Source organism: Erinaceus europaeus, chromosome 6, assembly GCF_950295315.1.
Source record: "Erinaceus europaeus chromosome 6, mEriEur2.1, whole genome shotgun sequence".
Classification (NCBI taxonomy): Eukaryota; Metazoa; Chordata; class Mammalia; order Eulipotyphla; family Erinaceidae; genus Erinaceus; species Erinaceus europaeus.
Genome location: NC_080167.1, coordinates 6,485,959 through 6,501,121, shown reverse-complemented (window position 1 = coordinate 6,501,121; position 15,163 = coordinate 6,485,959). Strand labels below are relative to the sequence as shown.

The 15,163-nt window shown below is 54.2% G+C and overlaps 1 protein-coding gene across 7 annotated transcripts in view; it reads right to left on the bottom strand.

The window, feature by feature from the left end:
- Window positions 1-1,548: 1,548 nt before the first annotated feature.
- Window positions 1,549-15,163, bottom strand: part of PXN (paxillin) — a 58,880-nt gene continuing 45,265 nt past the window's right edge. For 2 of the 7 annotated variants that reach the window (XM_060192966.1, XM_060192968.1), the window contains exons 6-15: window positions 14,976-15,102; window positions 12,914-13,645; window positions 9,461-9,733; window positions 8,820-9,131; window positions 8,241-8,336; window positions 7,850-8,020; window positions 7,585-7,758; window positions 5,172-5,253; window positions 4,885-5,033; window positions 1,549-3,664 (exon numbers count right to left, since the gene is read on the bottom strand). In XM_060192966.1, the coding sequence (XP_060048949.1) occupies window positions 3,398-3,664; window positions 4,885-5,033; window positions 5,172-5,253; window positions 7,585-7,758; window positions 7,850-8,020; window positions 8,241-8,336; window positions 8,820-9,131; window positions 9,461-9,733; window positions 12,914-13,645; window positions 14,976-15,102 (2,383 nt within the window). In that variant the 3' untranslated portion in view covers window positions 1,549-3,397. The remainder of the gene's footprint in view (window positions 3,665-4,884; window positions 5,034-5,171; window positions 5,254-7,584; window positions 7,759-7,849; window positions 8,021-8,240; window positions 8,337-8,819; window positions 9,132-9,460; window positions 9,734-12,913; window positions 13,646-14,975; window positions 15,103-15,163) is intronic. The other 5 variants (XM_060192967.1, XM_060192970.1, XM_060192969.1 and 2 more) reach the window with 5 other exon arrangements.

Here is a 15,163-nt window from a genome sequence, read left to right as displayed (position 1 = left end):
ACTGCTGAGATCTCTTTTCCGTGGCAATACACTCACCATTGTGCTAAGCACCTTGCACATACTACAGCTGTTAATTTTTGCAACACCCCTAAAAGTTTTAATATTCCTACTTCCGTTTTGTCACTGGGAAAATTGGCAAACAGGTCAAATAGTTGCCCCAAATCCAATATGAGCTGAGAAAATCCACCAGATAGTTACATCTGGGTGTGGGCTGCAAGCGATTTCCACTTCTGAGCTCCCTGTGAAATAATCAGGGTTTAGGAGGGCGGGCAGTAGCGCATCGGGTTAAGCACACAGGGTGCAAAGTGCAAGGACCGGCATAAGGATCCCAGCTTGAGCCCCTGGCTCCCCACCTGCAGGGGGGTCGCTTCACAAGCAGTGAAACAGGTCTGCAGGTGTCTCCCCGTCTTCCTTTCCTCTCTGGATTTTTCTGTCTTATCCAACAACAACAACAACAATGAACAACAAGGACAACAAAAGGGGGGGAAATGGCCTCCAAGAGCAGTGGATTAATAGTGCAGGCACCGAATCCCAGCAATAACCCTGGAGGTAATAATAAATAATAATAATAATAATCAGGGTTCAGACTAGAATTCAACGTCTGCTGAGAAGCCACAGCTCGAGACTAAAGCACCTGACAGAGGCCTGGCTGCAGGGGAGGTTCAGACCAGTCAGGAGGAAGGCTGGAAAGCGGACATGACCGCCAGGGGGCAGTAATGACTCCCTTAATAGCAAATTCAGCACCTTCCGTTTGGGAAGATCCTACACCGAAGATGCTGTGCCAGCAGCCGCGTGGGGTGGGGGTGGGGTGTTAGGTCCAGGTGAGAACACAGGCAGAGACAAGCTCAGGGCTCATATCCTGTCTGCATGCTGAGGACTGCCTTGCACGTGTTGATTTTGCTTTCTTTTTTTTTTTTTTTCCTCCAGGGTTATTGCTGGGCTCGGTGCCTGCACCATGAATCCACCATGAATCCACCGTTCCTGGAGGCCATCTTTTTCCCCCTTTGTTGCTCTTGTTGTTGTAGTCTCGTTGTGGTCATTATTATTGCCATTGTTGATGTTGTTCGTTGTTGGATAGGACAGAGAGAAATGGAGAGAGAGGGGAAGAGAAAGATAGACACCTGTAGACCCGTTTCACCGCCTGTGAAGCAACTCCCCTGCAGGTGAGGAGCCGGGGGCTCGAACCGGGATCCTCACACCGGTTCTTGTGCTTTGCGCCACGTGCGCCCATGATTTTGCTTTCTTAAGTTCCTTCCCTGCCTACTAGTATAAGGCCACCCACAGACCTATGAGCAGACCCTGGGTGAACCCCAGGAGAGCACCCAGGGCAGGCCCAGCAACCCTGCTCCCAGTCTCCCCAATCTCCAATCTCCCCTAGGGACAAGTGAGAGAAGGGAATCCCATGCCCAGGGCTGTTTGTCTCAAGTAAATGAACTTCCAGGATTCCCTCTCAAACTAGGTTCCAGGTAAGTCTGGGAGGGATGAAGCATTCCTTCTTGCTCAGATTGCCGTCAGCTCAGGCCATGGAGAAAAAGGCCCCAGCACAGGTGAAAATAATGGCAAACTTTATTGGCATAAATCACAAGTATTGAAATGGGAGTGGGAAGCCAGGTTAGACATTTGCAGAAGGAAAAAAAAAATCATCCAATAACCATTGACCCAGAGGTTAGGAGCCTTGTAGCCCCAGTCCGTCCCTGGCTGGGGCCTGGGATGGGTCACTGTAAACAGAGCGATAAGGCCTCTCTGTGTGGAAGCAGAGACAGAAGGGGCTAGGCTGACCTCCCCAGACCAGTGCTGCTCTCAGTCCTGGCCACAGACAAGGGCCTTCTCCAGAGACAAAGTGCTCTGAGTCCATCATGAGGCTCGCTGAGTGGTCGAGGTCTGCCTTGTCTTCAACCCCAATGCGGCACCTTTCTGCCCACCACAACCCCCAGGCCTGCCGCAGGGCTCCTGTTTCACCTCTGGGGTGAACTCTGGAGGTTTCCATTGCTTCCTCAGGATTCTGTCCTCTCCGCCCCCAAGTCCCATCAGGCCCCCACGAAATAATCTGGACTCCCTCCACACCCTACCGCCAGAGAGCCCCAACTGTAAGAGGAAGAGCCTGAAGTCAGTCTGTGGGGGGAAAGGGGGCCAGATGAAATCAAGATCTGTGGTCAAAATCAGATCCCAGATTCCTGAGAAGGCAGGACCAAGAGCCCCAGGCATGTGAGGGGTTGAGAGCATCTAGTGGGTTCTCTCTGTTGCCAGGTTCCCGGGGGAGCAGGTGCTCCCAATGGCTTTCTGAAGAGGGAACAGCACCCTCAAAGGCTCCATTCCCCTCTTTCTCCGTTAGGAACATGATGGATGAGGTTCAGAACTCTAGGCCCAAAAGGGCAGAGCAGACACCCATGGCCAATTTCAGTGAAAAGCTTGCTGGCCTGGGTAGTAAACAGGAAGGGGTTCAAAATACAGCAGTTTACAAAAAACAGTCCTAGAGAGCCATGAAGTGCAAGGGGGTGGGGGTGAGGGGTCACAGAGCCGCTCCCAGTTCACCTGCTTATGAGAAGAAAAAAGAAAAATACAAGTTGCTTCCCTGCCCCTCAAAGCCCCCAAGACAAGGCAAGCTCCGGGCCTCAGGCACTGAGAAGACCAGAGGCGGCAGGCCCAGAGGAGAGTACAAAAAAAGGAGCATCTTTAAAATCTCTTTAAAAAAAGTCACTGTAGAGAGAAGTAAAAGCAACTGGAGACGCTAGGAATTCAAACCTCAGTGTAGAAATCTACCAAAGTCGGCACAGTGCCCTGGCATCTCGCGCCCTCCCTGGCGACGGAGGAAGTGACTAGAAAACATTATTGCTGGAGAGGCTTTCTCAGTAGAACCAGAGTAGTGGTGGGGTGCAGGGTGGGGGCAGTCACCCCGGTCTGCGGAGACCGGAGGGAGGGCAGGGGAACACGAGGAACCTTCTGAGATCCCTGGGACACACCAGCCCTGGGAAGGAAGGGATTCTGCTGGCATTGACTAGGGGGAGCTGGGTGTCCCCCAATACTCAGAACAAGGATGATTAGGGCAGGGGAAATAAGGATAAAAAGCCCCACATACCTCGCCTGCCCTTCCCCCCGACTCCACTGCCAAAAGTTGAGTAGGAGACGGCTCCAGTGTGGGGTGCTGGCCAGGCCAGGTGGGCTCATGGGGACACATGGGGGACATCCTCCAGGAGGATGAAGAGTTGGCAGCCTGGCGGGGAGGGGTGAGGAGAAGCAGGAGGGTCCCCCGAGGCCCCCCACCATCCTGCACCCACTGATCACAGGAGGACACGGGTTCCAGTTTCAGTGGGGTGGGCCCCTTCACCCAGGGGGCCTCTGGGTCACAGTGGCAGCTGGGGAAGCTGGGCCAGGGAGGGGCCGCTAAGGGGCTGGGCACCTAGCAGAAGAGCTTGAGGAAGCAGTTCTGACAGTAAGGCTTGTCGTTCTGCTCCTTGAAGGTGCCCTTATTGAGCTGCTTGAGGCAGAAGGCACAGACGAAGTGCTCGGGATGGAACTTCTTGGCCATGGCGGTGATGCAGCGGCCAGTGATGGGCTTCTGGCAGCCGGAGCAGAGCGAGCCGCGCCGTTCGTGGTAGTGCACCTCACAGTAGGGCTGCCCGTCGTGCTCGAAAAAGCTGCCGTTGATGAAAGGCGTGAAGCACTCCTGCCGAGCAGAAGAGGGGCAGCCAAGGAAAGGGGGCTCAGCCTAGGCAGGGCTCTGAGGCAGCCTCCCTTCCAAAAGATGGCAGTCCTGCCCCGCACCCTCTATTTCTGTAGCGTGCACTCAACCACATGCGCGACCACCCAGCCTCGCCACCTGTTTTTTTTTTTTTTTTTTTTAATCACCACGAAGGTTATCACTGGGCCCTGCTATTGGCACTATGAATCACCAGCTCCTAGTGGCCTTTTTTTTTTTTTCTGCTAGGACAGAGAGAAATTTTTCGGGAAAGGGGAGGGAGACAGTGGAAGAGAGAGAAAGACAGACACCTGCAGACCTGCTTCACTGCTTGTGAAGTGTCCCCCAGGCCGTTGTGTGTGTGTGTGTGTGTGGGGGCAATGCATGCACTCAACAGGTGCACCACCAGCAGGCAGACTGACACTCTCCTAACCACTCCCACCTGCTAAGCATCTTCTTTTAGAGAGGAGAGAGGGAAAGGCAGAAAGGGAGACACCACAGCACTGCTCCACCATCCATGGAGCCATTCCGAGTGCTCTCACGCAGTGCCACAGCTGAAACTCGGTCCTTGGACACAGCAAGATGTGTGCTCTGAGGGGCGAGCCACCCTGTCTGTTCAACACCTACTAGGCTCTCCCGCCAGGGGCCACTGTCAAGTAGGTGCCATGCTCAGAATCCTACAACCACCAGGTTGCAGAGCTGGGTTCAAAAGCAGGTCTGACTTCAGGGCCCGTGACCAGGTGGTGGGCCCAGCAACCCCAGAGCCAAAAAGCAAGTCGTGCAGAAGCACCTACACACTGAGATGGGCGAGTCCTGCAGTTAACAGTGTTCCCCAAACTCATCTGGTCAGAGAACCCTTGCTGGGCCCTAGTAACACCTGTGGGCTCGTCATGCAGCCCCCGGCAGAACGCCTTTTCGAAAATCCTCCGTTTCCGTGGAGGTTGTTCAACCTTTGCATTTAGTGGACTCGTGCTTCTCCCAAACACGACAGTCTCCACACTGCCCCACATGGACAAGACTAGGGGACACGCCTGCTTTGCTATGGCTTCTCATGTTAAGCCCTGGACCGGCCGGACCTCACGAGGTGTGCCCCTGCCCTTCACGCCCCTAGTGGGGCCTCCAAGTTCGATCCACAAGACACAGAAAGAGGCTCTCCCCTGCCTAGTTTCTGCTCATAGTGCCTCCAGACGAGGGGCTAGGGTCCTTACCCGGCACACAAAGCACTCGGGATGCCAAAGGGTGTTGAGGGCCGAGATGTAGTTCTCCAGGATGGCCCGGGCGCAGCCGCCACACTTGGGCGCGAACATGTCAAAGTAATCCTTCCGACAGTAGGCCTTGCCGTCTTTCTCGTGGAACCCTGAGCAGCAGGGATTTGCAGGGTGCAGAGTTAGGGGCCCCAGAGGTGGAACCAGCCCGACACCAGTGTCAGCAGAGTCTCCTGCCCCCTCCCAGCCCCTGTCTGGGGTGGCCAGAGAATGAGACAATCAGCTGGTACCTTCAGGGCCGAAGAAGGCTCCGCACTGGGCACAGAAGAAATGCTCGGGGTGCCACGTCCGGTCCAGGGCGGTCACCACTTTCTGCGAGAGCCAAGTGGGGGTGGAAAGGTCAGAGTCAAACTGCTGCCTCACTGGACAGAGCCCACCACAAACTCCCAGGCAAGAATATTCTGCCCTGCACCCCCAGTCCCATTCCCTAGGAAGAGTGGCCCACCCCTGATTATGCTCTGAACACCACTGAGAATGCTGAGCTATTTTTTTTTCTTCTTCTTCATCTTTATTTTTTTGGTTTTTTTTTTTTTTTTGCCTCCTGGGTTATTTCTGGGGCTCGGTGCCTGCACCATGAATCCACTGCTCCTGGAGGCCATTTTCCCCCTTTTGTTGCCCTTGTTGTTGTAGCCTTGTTGTGGTTATTATTGTTATTGTTGATGTCGTTTGTTGTTGGATAGGACAGAGAGAAATGGAGAAAGGAGGGGAAGACAGAAGGGGGAGAAAAAGACAGACACCTGCAGACCTGCTTCACTGCCTGTGAAGCAAGTCCCCTGCAGGTGGGGAGCTGGGGGCTCACCGGGATCCTTACGCAGGTCCTTATGCTTTGCGCCATGTGTGCTTAATCTGCTGCACTACCACCAGAACCCCCCCCCCGGGGGGGGGGGGCCTGCTCTTTTTTGAAGAGATTGGGGAAATAGCATAATTGTTATGAAGAAGACTTTTGTGGGGCGGAGGTAGATAGCATAATGGCTATGCAAAACAACTCTCATGCCTGAGGCCGGCTCTAAAGTTTCACATTTAATCTCCTGCACCACCATAAACCAGAGCAGAACAGTGCTCTGGTAAAAAAAAAAGAAAAAAAAAAAGACTTTAATGTCCCAGGTACACGCTCTGACACCACCATGAGCCAGAATAGTGCCCTGGTAAGAAAGAAACTAACAAACAAATAAATAAATAGGGCTTGGGCATTGGTACATCCAGTTAAGCGCACATGTTACCATAAGCAAGGATTCAGGTTCGAACCCCTGCTCCCCACCTGAAAAGGGGATGCTTCATGAGTGGTGAAGCAGGTCTGAAAGTGTTTATCTTTCTCTCTCCATTTCTTTTCTTTTTTTTAATTGTTGTTGTAGTTATTGTTGTTGTTATTGATGTCGTCGTTGTTGGATAGGACAGAGAGAAATGGAGAGAGGAGGGGAAGACAGAGAGGGGAAGAGAAAGATAGACACCTGCAGACCTGCTTCACCGCCTGTGAAGCGACTCCCCTGCAGGTGGGGAGCCGGGGGCTCGAACCGGGATCCTTCCGCTGGTCCTTGTGCTTTGCGCCATGTGCACTTAACCTGCTGCGCTACTGCCTGACTCTCAACTATGCTCTCTTCTATCTGCTCTTTTTTCTTTAAAAATTTTTTTCTTTTAATTTATTTACTTGTAGTGGCCTAGGAGGAGGCCTTGTGAATAAAGCACTGGGCCTTCAAGAATGATGAGCAGAGACCAAAGCTCAGAACCGGGTGCCTGTGTGCTGCTCCAGCTCTCTCCCTCTCTCTCATAGACCTTTAAAACTAAAAAGATAAAAGAAATGTTAATGCACAGCCATCTCTCAGAGGACCTTTTCTTTTTCTTAAATACTTTTTTTTAAATTTATAAATATATTTTTTATTAACCAGAGCACTGTTCAACTCTGGCTTCTGGTGGTGCAAGGGACTGAACCTGGGACTTTGGAGCCACAGGGACGAGCATCTCTTTTTTTTTTTATTTTTATTTTATTTATTTATTCCCTTTTGTTGCCCTTGTTGTTTTATTGTTGTAGTTATTATTGTTGTTGTCGTTGTTGGATAGGACAGAGAGAAATGGAGAGAGGAGGGGAAGACAGAGAGGAGGAGAGAAAGATAGACACCTGCAGACCTGCTTCACTGCCTGTGAAGCGACTCCCCTGCAGGTGGGGAGCCGGGGTTCGAACCGGGATCCTTATGCCGGTCCTTGTGCTTTGCGCCATGTGCGCTTAACCCGCTGCGCTACAGCCCGACTCCCCAGGGACGAGCATCTCTTTTGCATAACCATTACACTATCTACCCCTGGCCTTTTAAAAATTTGATTGGGTAGACACAGAGAGAAATTAAGAGAGGGGAGGGAGATAAGAAGAGAGAAAGAGAGACACCTGCAGCACCATTTCATCACATAGGAAGCTTCCCCCCAGCAGGTGGGGACACATGGGAAAAAGACAGAGCTGCCACTGAGTGTCATTTATCTGGGCAGGGACCCTAACCACAGGGAGGAAGTCCCCACAGACAGAATTGGGGAGCAGAGGAGGGAGGGAGGGGCGGCATTAGCACGTTAGGGCAGCCTTTCAAGCTCAGATGTATGGCGGGACCTGTGACCTCAGAGGGTGTGGCTGAGGGTGTCTCCCCGTGGTGCTCGGGCACTCACGTCCAGGATGGGCCCGTTGCAGTAGTGGCAGCGCGGGGAGAAGAGGCTGTGGTAGTCCTTTGCACAGTAGGGCTGGCCATCCCGCTCAAAGAAGTTACGGGATCCGATCTCCTCCTGGCAGTGGGTGCAGACAAAGTGCTCCGGGTGCCACGTCTTGCCCATGGCGGTCACCACCTGTGGAGGAGGCCGGAGGGAGGCTCAGGCCTGAGGCCTGCATGTGCTCTGGGGCAGAGGGGTCCGCGCCTGCCCGCCCCCTGGTCGTCACCTGCCCGGCGATGGGCTTCTTGCAGGCCCCGCAGACCCCTTTGGCGACCGTGGCGACCCCCAGCTTATTCAGGTCAGACTGCAGGCTTCCCAGCATGCTGTCAAGCTGGCTGCCGGGCTTTGGGGGTCCCCCTGGGGGAGAGCTGCTTCCTGTCTTCCCCTGTGCCATGAACTGTGGAGACAGAGAATCTCAGGGACTAAGGCCAAAAAAAATGTTTAAAGCAACCTTTTCTGGGGCCTCCAGAGCCTGGGGGATGCGGGTGGCATCCACAGGACAGTCTGGAGGCTCAAGGGCTCACACAGGGCCAGAGAAGGGGCGCAGGTACTACAGGCCTCCAAACCCCCAGGAGAACACGACAAGCAGGACACAGGGCCCTGGCCCTGGCACTGACCCCTCCCTCATCCTGCCCTGAGGGGCTGCTCTCCCTGCGGTCTGGAGGCCAGCCTGCTGCCCAGCACAGCTCACCATCCACTCTCTGCTCCGGGCCCTGGATCCAAAGGAAGGAAACGAGCATAAGACACTGTTATCAAGAAGTCAAGAAGAATTAGAAAACTTGCAGGAAGGCTGGGGGGGGGGGGGAGTGTGTCATGTCACAAAAGGGAACTCAGGATGAGATAAAAGGATTGTCTGGCCAATGACAGACAGTTTCGAGAGCAGGAGAATAATATCCAGGGAGAAGCAACCTGGGGAGAGAAGCCCAAGGAGAGAGGGAGAGAGAAGGTGAGCAAACCAGACATGGTCCTGGGGAGATGCTAACACCCAGGCCCAGGGCTCTGGAGGAGCCCCACAGGGAAGCTGGAAGACAGCTGGAAGGGGGGGAATAGGAGAATAGATACCAGCTGAAGTGAGAGTCTGTCTCAAGGCGAGGCCTGAGGAGGAGCTGTGTGTGCCCAGCTAGAGCATGAGGGAGGGGGTGCCAGGGTGGACAGGTCACACAAGGCCAGTGTGTGGGGCTGGGGCAGAGGCCTGCCTGCACTGGGGGGAAGAGTGAGTCCTCCTCCGTCTGGCAGCCCACGGACCTCACAGTGTGGGGCGCAGCAGTGGGAGGGGTGTGGCCCTGCATGGCCCCTCCCCAGGGCTCTGCCCCAGCACCCGGGCCCCCAGGAGAAACACAAGGGACAGTGGAGGGCCTCAGGGTAAAGGGGGAAGGTGTGCTGGGCTGGGGAGAGGAACTGCCGGACGCGGTGTCTCTGCGATGCTGGAGCAAAGGGACAGGAGGAGGAGAAGCCAGAACAGAGGAAAGTCTTCTCAGGGGAATGGGAGAGCCAGGAGGGAAGACAACCTGGGGAGAAGGGGGAGAGAGAGAGAGAGAGATGAGAGACACCAGTGGGGGCGGGGGGACAAGCACATAGGGCAGGGGTGTCCCCAGGCTGCTCTGGGCCTTCACCAAAAAGTGAAGCCAGAGCCCGGGAGGTGGCTCAGAAGAGCCTGTGCCTTGCATGCATGAGGCCCTGGGTTCCATAAACAGCACTGCAGACATAATAAAATAATAATAATAATGCTGGCTTCACAAGACCCCCACCCCCCCAACACACTGAATCACCCCTCCAGCTGCCACTGTAACCAGGAAGAGGCCAGGACACTCAGGTCCCGCCCCTGGCATCCCGCTACCTTGTCTCCGAGCTGCCCCCCAGCCCGCCTCCCTGGAGCTCGAGGCTGCACTGTGATGACGATGCCCTCAGTCAGCCAGTCCTCGGCAGGTGTCCCCGCAGCCCCCTCGGCCTCCGGCTGGATGCCCAGCCGCCCCTGCAGCTCTGCGATGAGCCACTCCTGGGAAGGGGTCCTGCTCAGGGTGGCGGGGTCCGGCCGGCGGCGAGGGGAGGGCTCCCGGGACATGGGGTGCGCGTGGCCGGTCTCCCGGCTCCTCCTGATCACAGAGCGGATCTGGAGGGGAGGGCGGAGGGAGGGGGAGCCGTCAAGGTCCCGCTCTGACCTTGAGCAAGGCTGCTCAATCCACACAGGCATGCCCGGGGTGGGGAAGGCAAGAAAACCCCCAAGGAGCTGAGCTGAGTGAGATGAGGCCGGGGGCAGAGTGGACACCCGCCACTCGGGGCTCATGTCCACACAGCCCCTGACCTCCAGGTCTCAGCTCTTCTCCATCTTTGAAATGGGGTGAGCATATTCTCCCAGCTGCCTTGAGAGACCAGGGTAAGAACTGTTTGAGAGGATGTACTACATGGCCATTCCTGTGAATGGCCATAGGCTCTTTTATATATATTTAATATTTATTTATTCCTTTTGTTGCCCTTGTTGTTTTAGCCTTGTTATTATTATTGTTGTTGTCACTGTTGGATAGGACAGAGAGAAATCAAGAGAGATGGGGAGACAGAAAGGGGGAGAGACAGACACCTGCAGACCAGCTTCACCGCTTGTGAAGCGACTCCCCTGCAGGTGGGGAGCTGAGGCTCAAACTGGGATTCTTATACCAGTCCTTGCACCGGTCCTTGCCTTTGCACCACAGTGCGCTTAACCCGCTCCACTACAGCCTGACTCCCTTATATTTTTATTTTTTATTACCAGAGCACTGCTCAGCTCTGGCTGATGGTGGTGCGGGAGATTGAACCTGGGATTTTGGAGCCTCAGGTATGAGTCTTTTTGCATAAGCATTATGCTAGCTACGTAGCCCTTCCCAGGCTTTTTGTTTTTTTCTTTGTGCTGCACCGTGTGCACTTAACCCGATGTGTTACTGCCCAGCCCCCTAAATAAAAAAAATTTTTAAAGCTACAGGCTTATTTTAACATTATTTAAAAATATAAGTCTAGGGGCCGGGTGGTGGCACACCCGGTTGAGCACATTCATTACAATGCGCAAAGACCCAGGTTCGAGCCCCCGGCCCCCACCTGCAGGGGGAAAGCTTTGCAAGTGGTAAAGCAGGGCTGCAGGTATCTCTCTGTCCCTCTCCCTCTCTATCACCCCCTTCCCTCTTGATTTCTGGCTGTGTCTATCCAATAAATAAAAATAATAAAAATTTAAAAATATATATATGTATATAAAAGTCTGAGAACACTCTAGGCAATACTATAAGCATTTGTCTCTATAAGAAAACATATATATGGAGAGTCGGGCGGTAGCGCAGTGGGGTAAGCGCAGGTGGCGCTAAGCACAAGGACAAGCGGAAGGATCCTGGTTCGAGCCCCCGACTCCCCACCTGCAGGGGAGTCACTTCACAGGCGGTGAAGCAGGTCTGCAGGTGTCTGTCTTTCTCTTCCCCTCTCTGTCTTCCCTCCTCTCTCCATTTCTCTCTGTCCTATTCAACAACGACATCAATAATAACTACAACAATAAAACAAGGGCAACAAAAAGAATAAATAAATAAATAATTAAAAAATAAATAAAAAATAAAGTTAAAAAAAAAAAAGAAAACATATATATGGGGAGTCGGGCTGTAGCGCAGTGGGTTAAGCACACATGGCGCAAAGCGCAAGGACCGGCATAAAGATCCAGGTTCCAGCCCCCGGCTCCCCACCTGCAGGGGAGTCGCTTCACAGGCGGTGAAGCAGGTCTGTAGGCGTCTGTCTTTCTCTCCCCATCTCTGTCTTCCCCTCCTCTCTCCATTTCTCTCTGTCCTATATAGCAATGACATCAATAACAACAATAATAACTACAATAAAGCAACAAGGATGACAAAAGGGAATAAATAAATATTAAAAAAAAGAAAACATATATATAAAACAGGTGGGGAAAAATGTATTGTAGGTGGAGGGATAGCAGAATAGTTATGCAGAGACTCTCCTGCCTGAGGCACTAAAGTCCCAGGTTCAATCCTCTGCATCACCACAAGCTAGAGATGGGCAGTGCTCTGATAAAAACAAAACAAAATAACAAAACAAAACAAAAAATGGCCACTGAGAATAGTGGAATTGTGTAGGCATGAAGCCCCAGTGATAACACTATTTCCAGGAAGGAAGGAAAGGGGGGGGAGGGAAGAAGAAAGAGAAAGAAAAAGAAAGAAAAAAGCAAAGGGGGCTAGGAAGATAGCTCAGAGGCAGAGCAAATGACTCACACTGCATGAGGTTCAATCCCCAGGGGAAAAAAAAATAAGAGAGATTTTTCCTGTTTCTCCTTACCTATATTACAAGCCACTTGCTTGTAGTAGTTCTGATTTTTCAATTTAGGAAAGGGCATAACGTTTAAATCAAGCCATCACTAATTAAGGACCGTGTGACACATACCACGTGGTCTCCACGACCTCACCTACACCTACAGTCCTGAGAAAGGCAGTTCACAATCACCCTCATTTTAAAGATGAGAAAACCAAGGCCATGGCCACCCAGGCCACCCAGGTAACAAGTGCTGGAGGCTGGCTGGTGATTAGTTCGCCTGATTGCAAAGCCCATGCTTGTGACTGTTCCGTGCACATCACACCTGGCTGCCAGCAGCAGCTCATCAAATGGGGAAAGCCATGACCAGGGAGACAGCTCAGCTAGTCAGAGCACAGGACTTGCATGCCAGAGACCCCAGGCTCAATCCCCGGCACTACCTTAAAGCAGAGCTGAGCAGTGCTCTGGTCTCATAAAAATGACCGAGTGGGGGCTGGGCAATGGTACGCCAATGCACAAGGACCTGGGCTCAAGCCCCCAGGTCTCCACCTGCAGGGGGGAAGCTTCACAAGTGGTGAGGCAGGGCTGCAGGTCTCTCTCTCCTTCTCTATCTCCCCCTCCTCTCTCAATTTCTCTGTCTTTATCCAATAAAGAAATATACTAAAAATATATTAAAAATGGGGCGGAGGGTATATAGCATAATGGTTATGGAAAGAGACTCTCGTGCCTGAGGCCCCAAAGTCCCAGGTTCAATCCCACACCACCATAAGCCAGAGCCAAACAGTGCTCTGGTTGAAAAAAAAAAAAAGAAGAAATATATATATAGTAAAAATGAGTAAGTCGATCTAAGGGGGGGGGGGGGAAGCCCTTGGCAAGCAAGAAGCAGGCCATCACTAAAAGGAGTTCTTGGGGAGCCTCTGTGGCCCGTCAGGATTTGCTGGCTAAGCAGACAAGCATTGGGGGTGGAGGGCACATGCGGTTAGCCATGAGTAGCCCACACTCAGCTGAGCGAGCTTATGCCTGCCTGGCCAGAGGTGGAAATCCTCCCGGTGGCGCTGGGCATGTCAGGTGGAAGTGCCAGCTGGTCCCTCTCAGCCTCGGTGGTGCCCTGTGGCGTCCCGGGGGTCTTGGTGGCTTCCTGGGCTGGTCGGGCCAGGCTGCCCATCCCGGGCTTCTCTCCATCTAACTGATCCTCCTTCCCCGGGGAAGGACAGGCAGTCTTTGGCCCCACCAGCTCTGGCTTTGCCATCTCCTTCCGGAACTGCCTGAGCTCCTGCTCGAGACTCCAGGTATCCGGGAAGATAGCCTGCCGGTCCACGGCCACTACAGGTGGCTCAGCTGCTTCCTGGGAGCCCGGCACAGTTCTGCAGGGAGCCTCAGGCCTGGCCGCCTCCGAAGCCCACGGCTGCTCCCATGTTGCAGCTACGGCCTCCTCTGGGCTTACGAGGTCCCTCCAATCTTGAGCCTGGCTCTTGGGGCCAAATGGCCCCTGGGAAGGCTCTGCAGAAGGGGGTCTGGAATCAGGGGTCCCTGGCGTCACCCCTAGGCCAGCTAAATCAAGCCAGCTGGGAGCCTTCTGCCCATTCTCCTCCTCAACGCAGAAGCCCTCCAGGGTGTGCCCAAGGCCTGGGGGGAAGGACTCATTAGTGGATGGCAGGAACACTGAGGGCCCAGGAGGTGGAGGAGAAAGTATGTGATGTGGGCGTGAGCTGGGCAGCTGCCCTGGAGAGCTCAAGGCCACAGCAGAGGAGCTGGTCTGGAGGAGGAGAGAGAGAAGCAGAGGGGGGAGAGAGGTACAAGGGGTGACAGGAAGCTCACGGAGGGGTGGACTCTGAGAGTCACTACTGATACTGACCCAGGGAAGCCAGAGCAAGGGGACCATCCCACCCCACAGGTAAATAAATAAACGTTCTGGACTTCTTGTCCTCAGCCTCCATCAACCCCAGGCAGCAGAAAGCAGTCACTGCACCAGGCCTGTGGGGGCCCAATCAGAGTGGGGAGCGAGGGGAAAGGCTGGGCAAGGAGACAGGCACCACTCCAGGGGAGTCAGTCTCTGAAGCATGAGCCAGTCGCTCTGCACTGTCCTGGATAATCCCAGCTGTTCCTGACACCTCCAAGACCTAGCTTTGGGGACCCAGCCAGAACCAGGGCAGCTTCTCACAGGGCATCAAGACAGCAGCAGCTCAGTCAGACAGCAGCAGCTCAGTCAGACGGCAACAGCCTGACACCTAAACCCAAGGCCCCCTGCCCCAGTCTGGCTGCTCAGGGCCACTGTGCAGAACTGCAGCCACAGCACAGCACAGGGGCCACAAGCCCAGGTTCATCTCACCCCCAGCCCTGCTCCCTCCCCAGCCCAGGAAGCCCCAGATCACTAAGTACCCAGATCACTAAGGCCCCCTTTCATTTTTCCCTAAGTCAGGTCCCAAAGGCCTTGCTGACGACGTAGGAGAGTGAAGTCAGCAGTTGCTGGAGAGTTCTGTCAATATCAAACCCATCCCAGCACTGCAGCCTCTAAATAAAACATCTCGGGGTTGGCAAGCCAGAGAAAGAGAGAGAGGGAGTGAGAGAGTGTGTGTGGGACGAGCTCAGTAGCCTGGTGTGAAGGTTCCCATGGGCAGAAAGAACTGGGGGGGCTCAGAGGCCCCGGAGGAGAGAGGGAGTGTGGATGGAGACCTGCAGGTTCGGGAGCCAAAGACAGTAAGAAAGAAAGAGGATGTGCTGAGGGCAGCCAGCGTGGGAGATGGGACTCCGGCAAATAACCTCTAGGGCACAGGACCTGAGTCCCTGCCCTCCCCCGCAGGGCCAGCCACCAACACAGTGTCCTTTGTCCCCGTGTCCTGATCCCCTGGCTGGGTGGCTGAGAGCTAGGGCTCCCAGAGGAGGAAGGAATGTCCCTGCTGAGCTGTCCTTGCCTTCATAGGCTCCAGAGGCCACCCTCCCTCCCCCCATGCCCTGGCCAACTGCTGCCGGGGGCTGTGCTGGGCTCGGTACACAGCACCCAAGTTCCAGCCCCCCGCAATGAGGTATAGGAGGAGGAGATGGGGGTGCGAAGGGCAGACAGGTGCAGAGCAGGGACCACTGAGCACCTTAAAGTCCGACAGGGAGGCCATGAGCTCGTCCAGCTCCCTGGTGGCAGAGGAAGCCGAGATGCGTGTCTGCTGCTGGCTAGAGGTGACCCGCTGGGGGCTGTCGGGATTCACAGTGATGGTGGGGCTGCAGGGGCACAAGGCATTAGTCAGTGGGGTCCCCCGAGTCCAGCGTCGTGGTCCCCCAG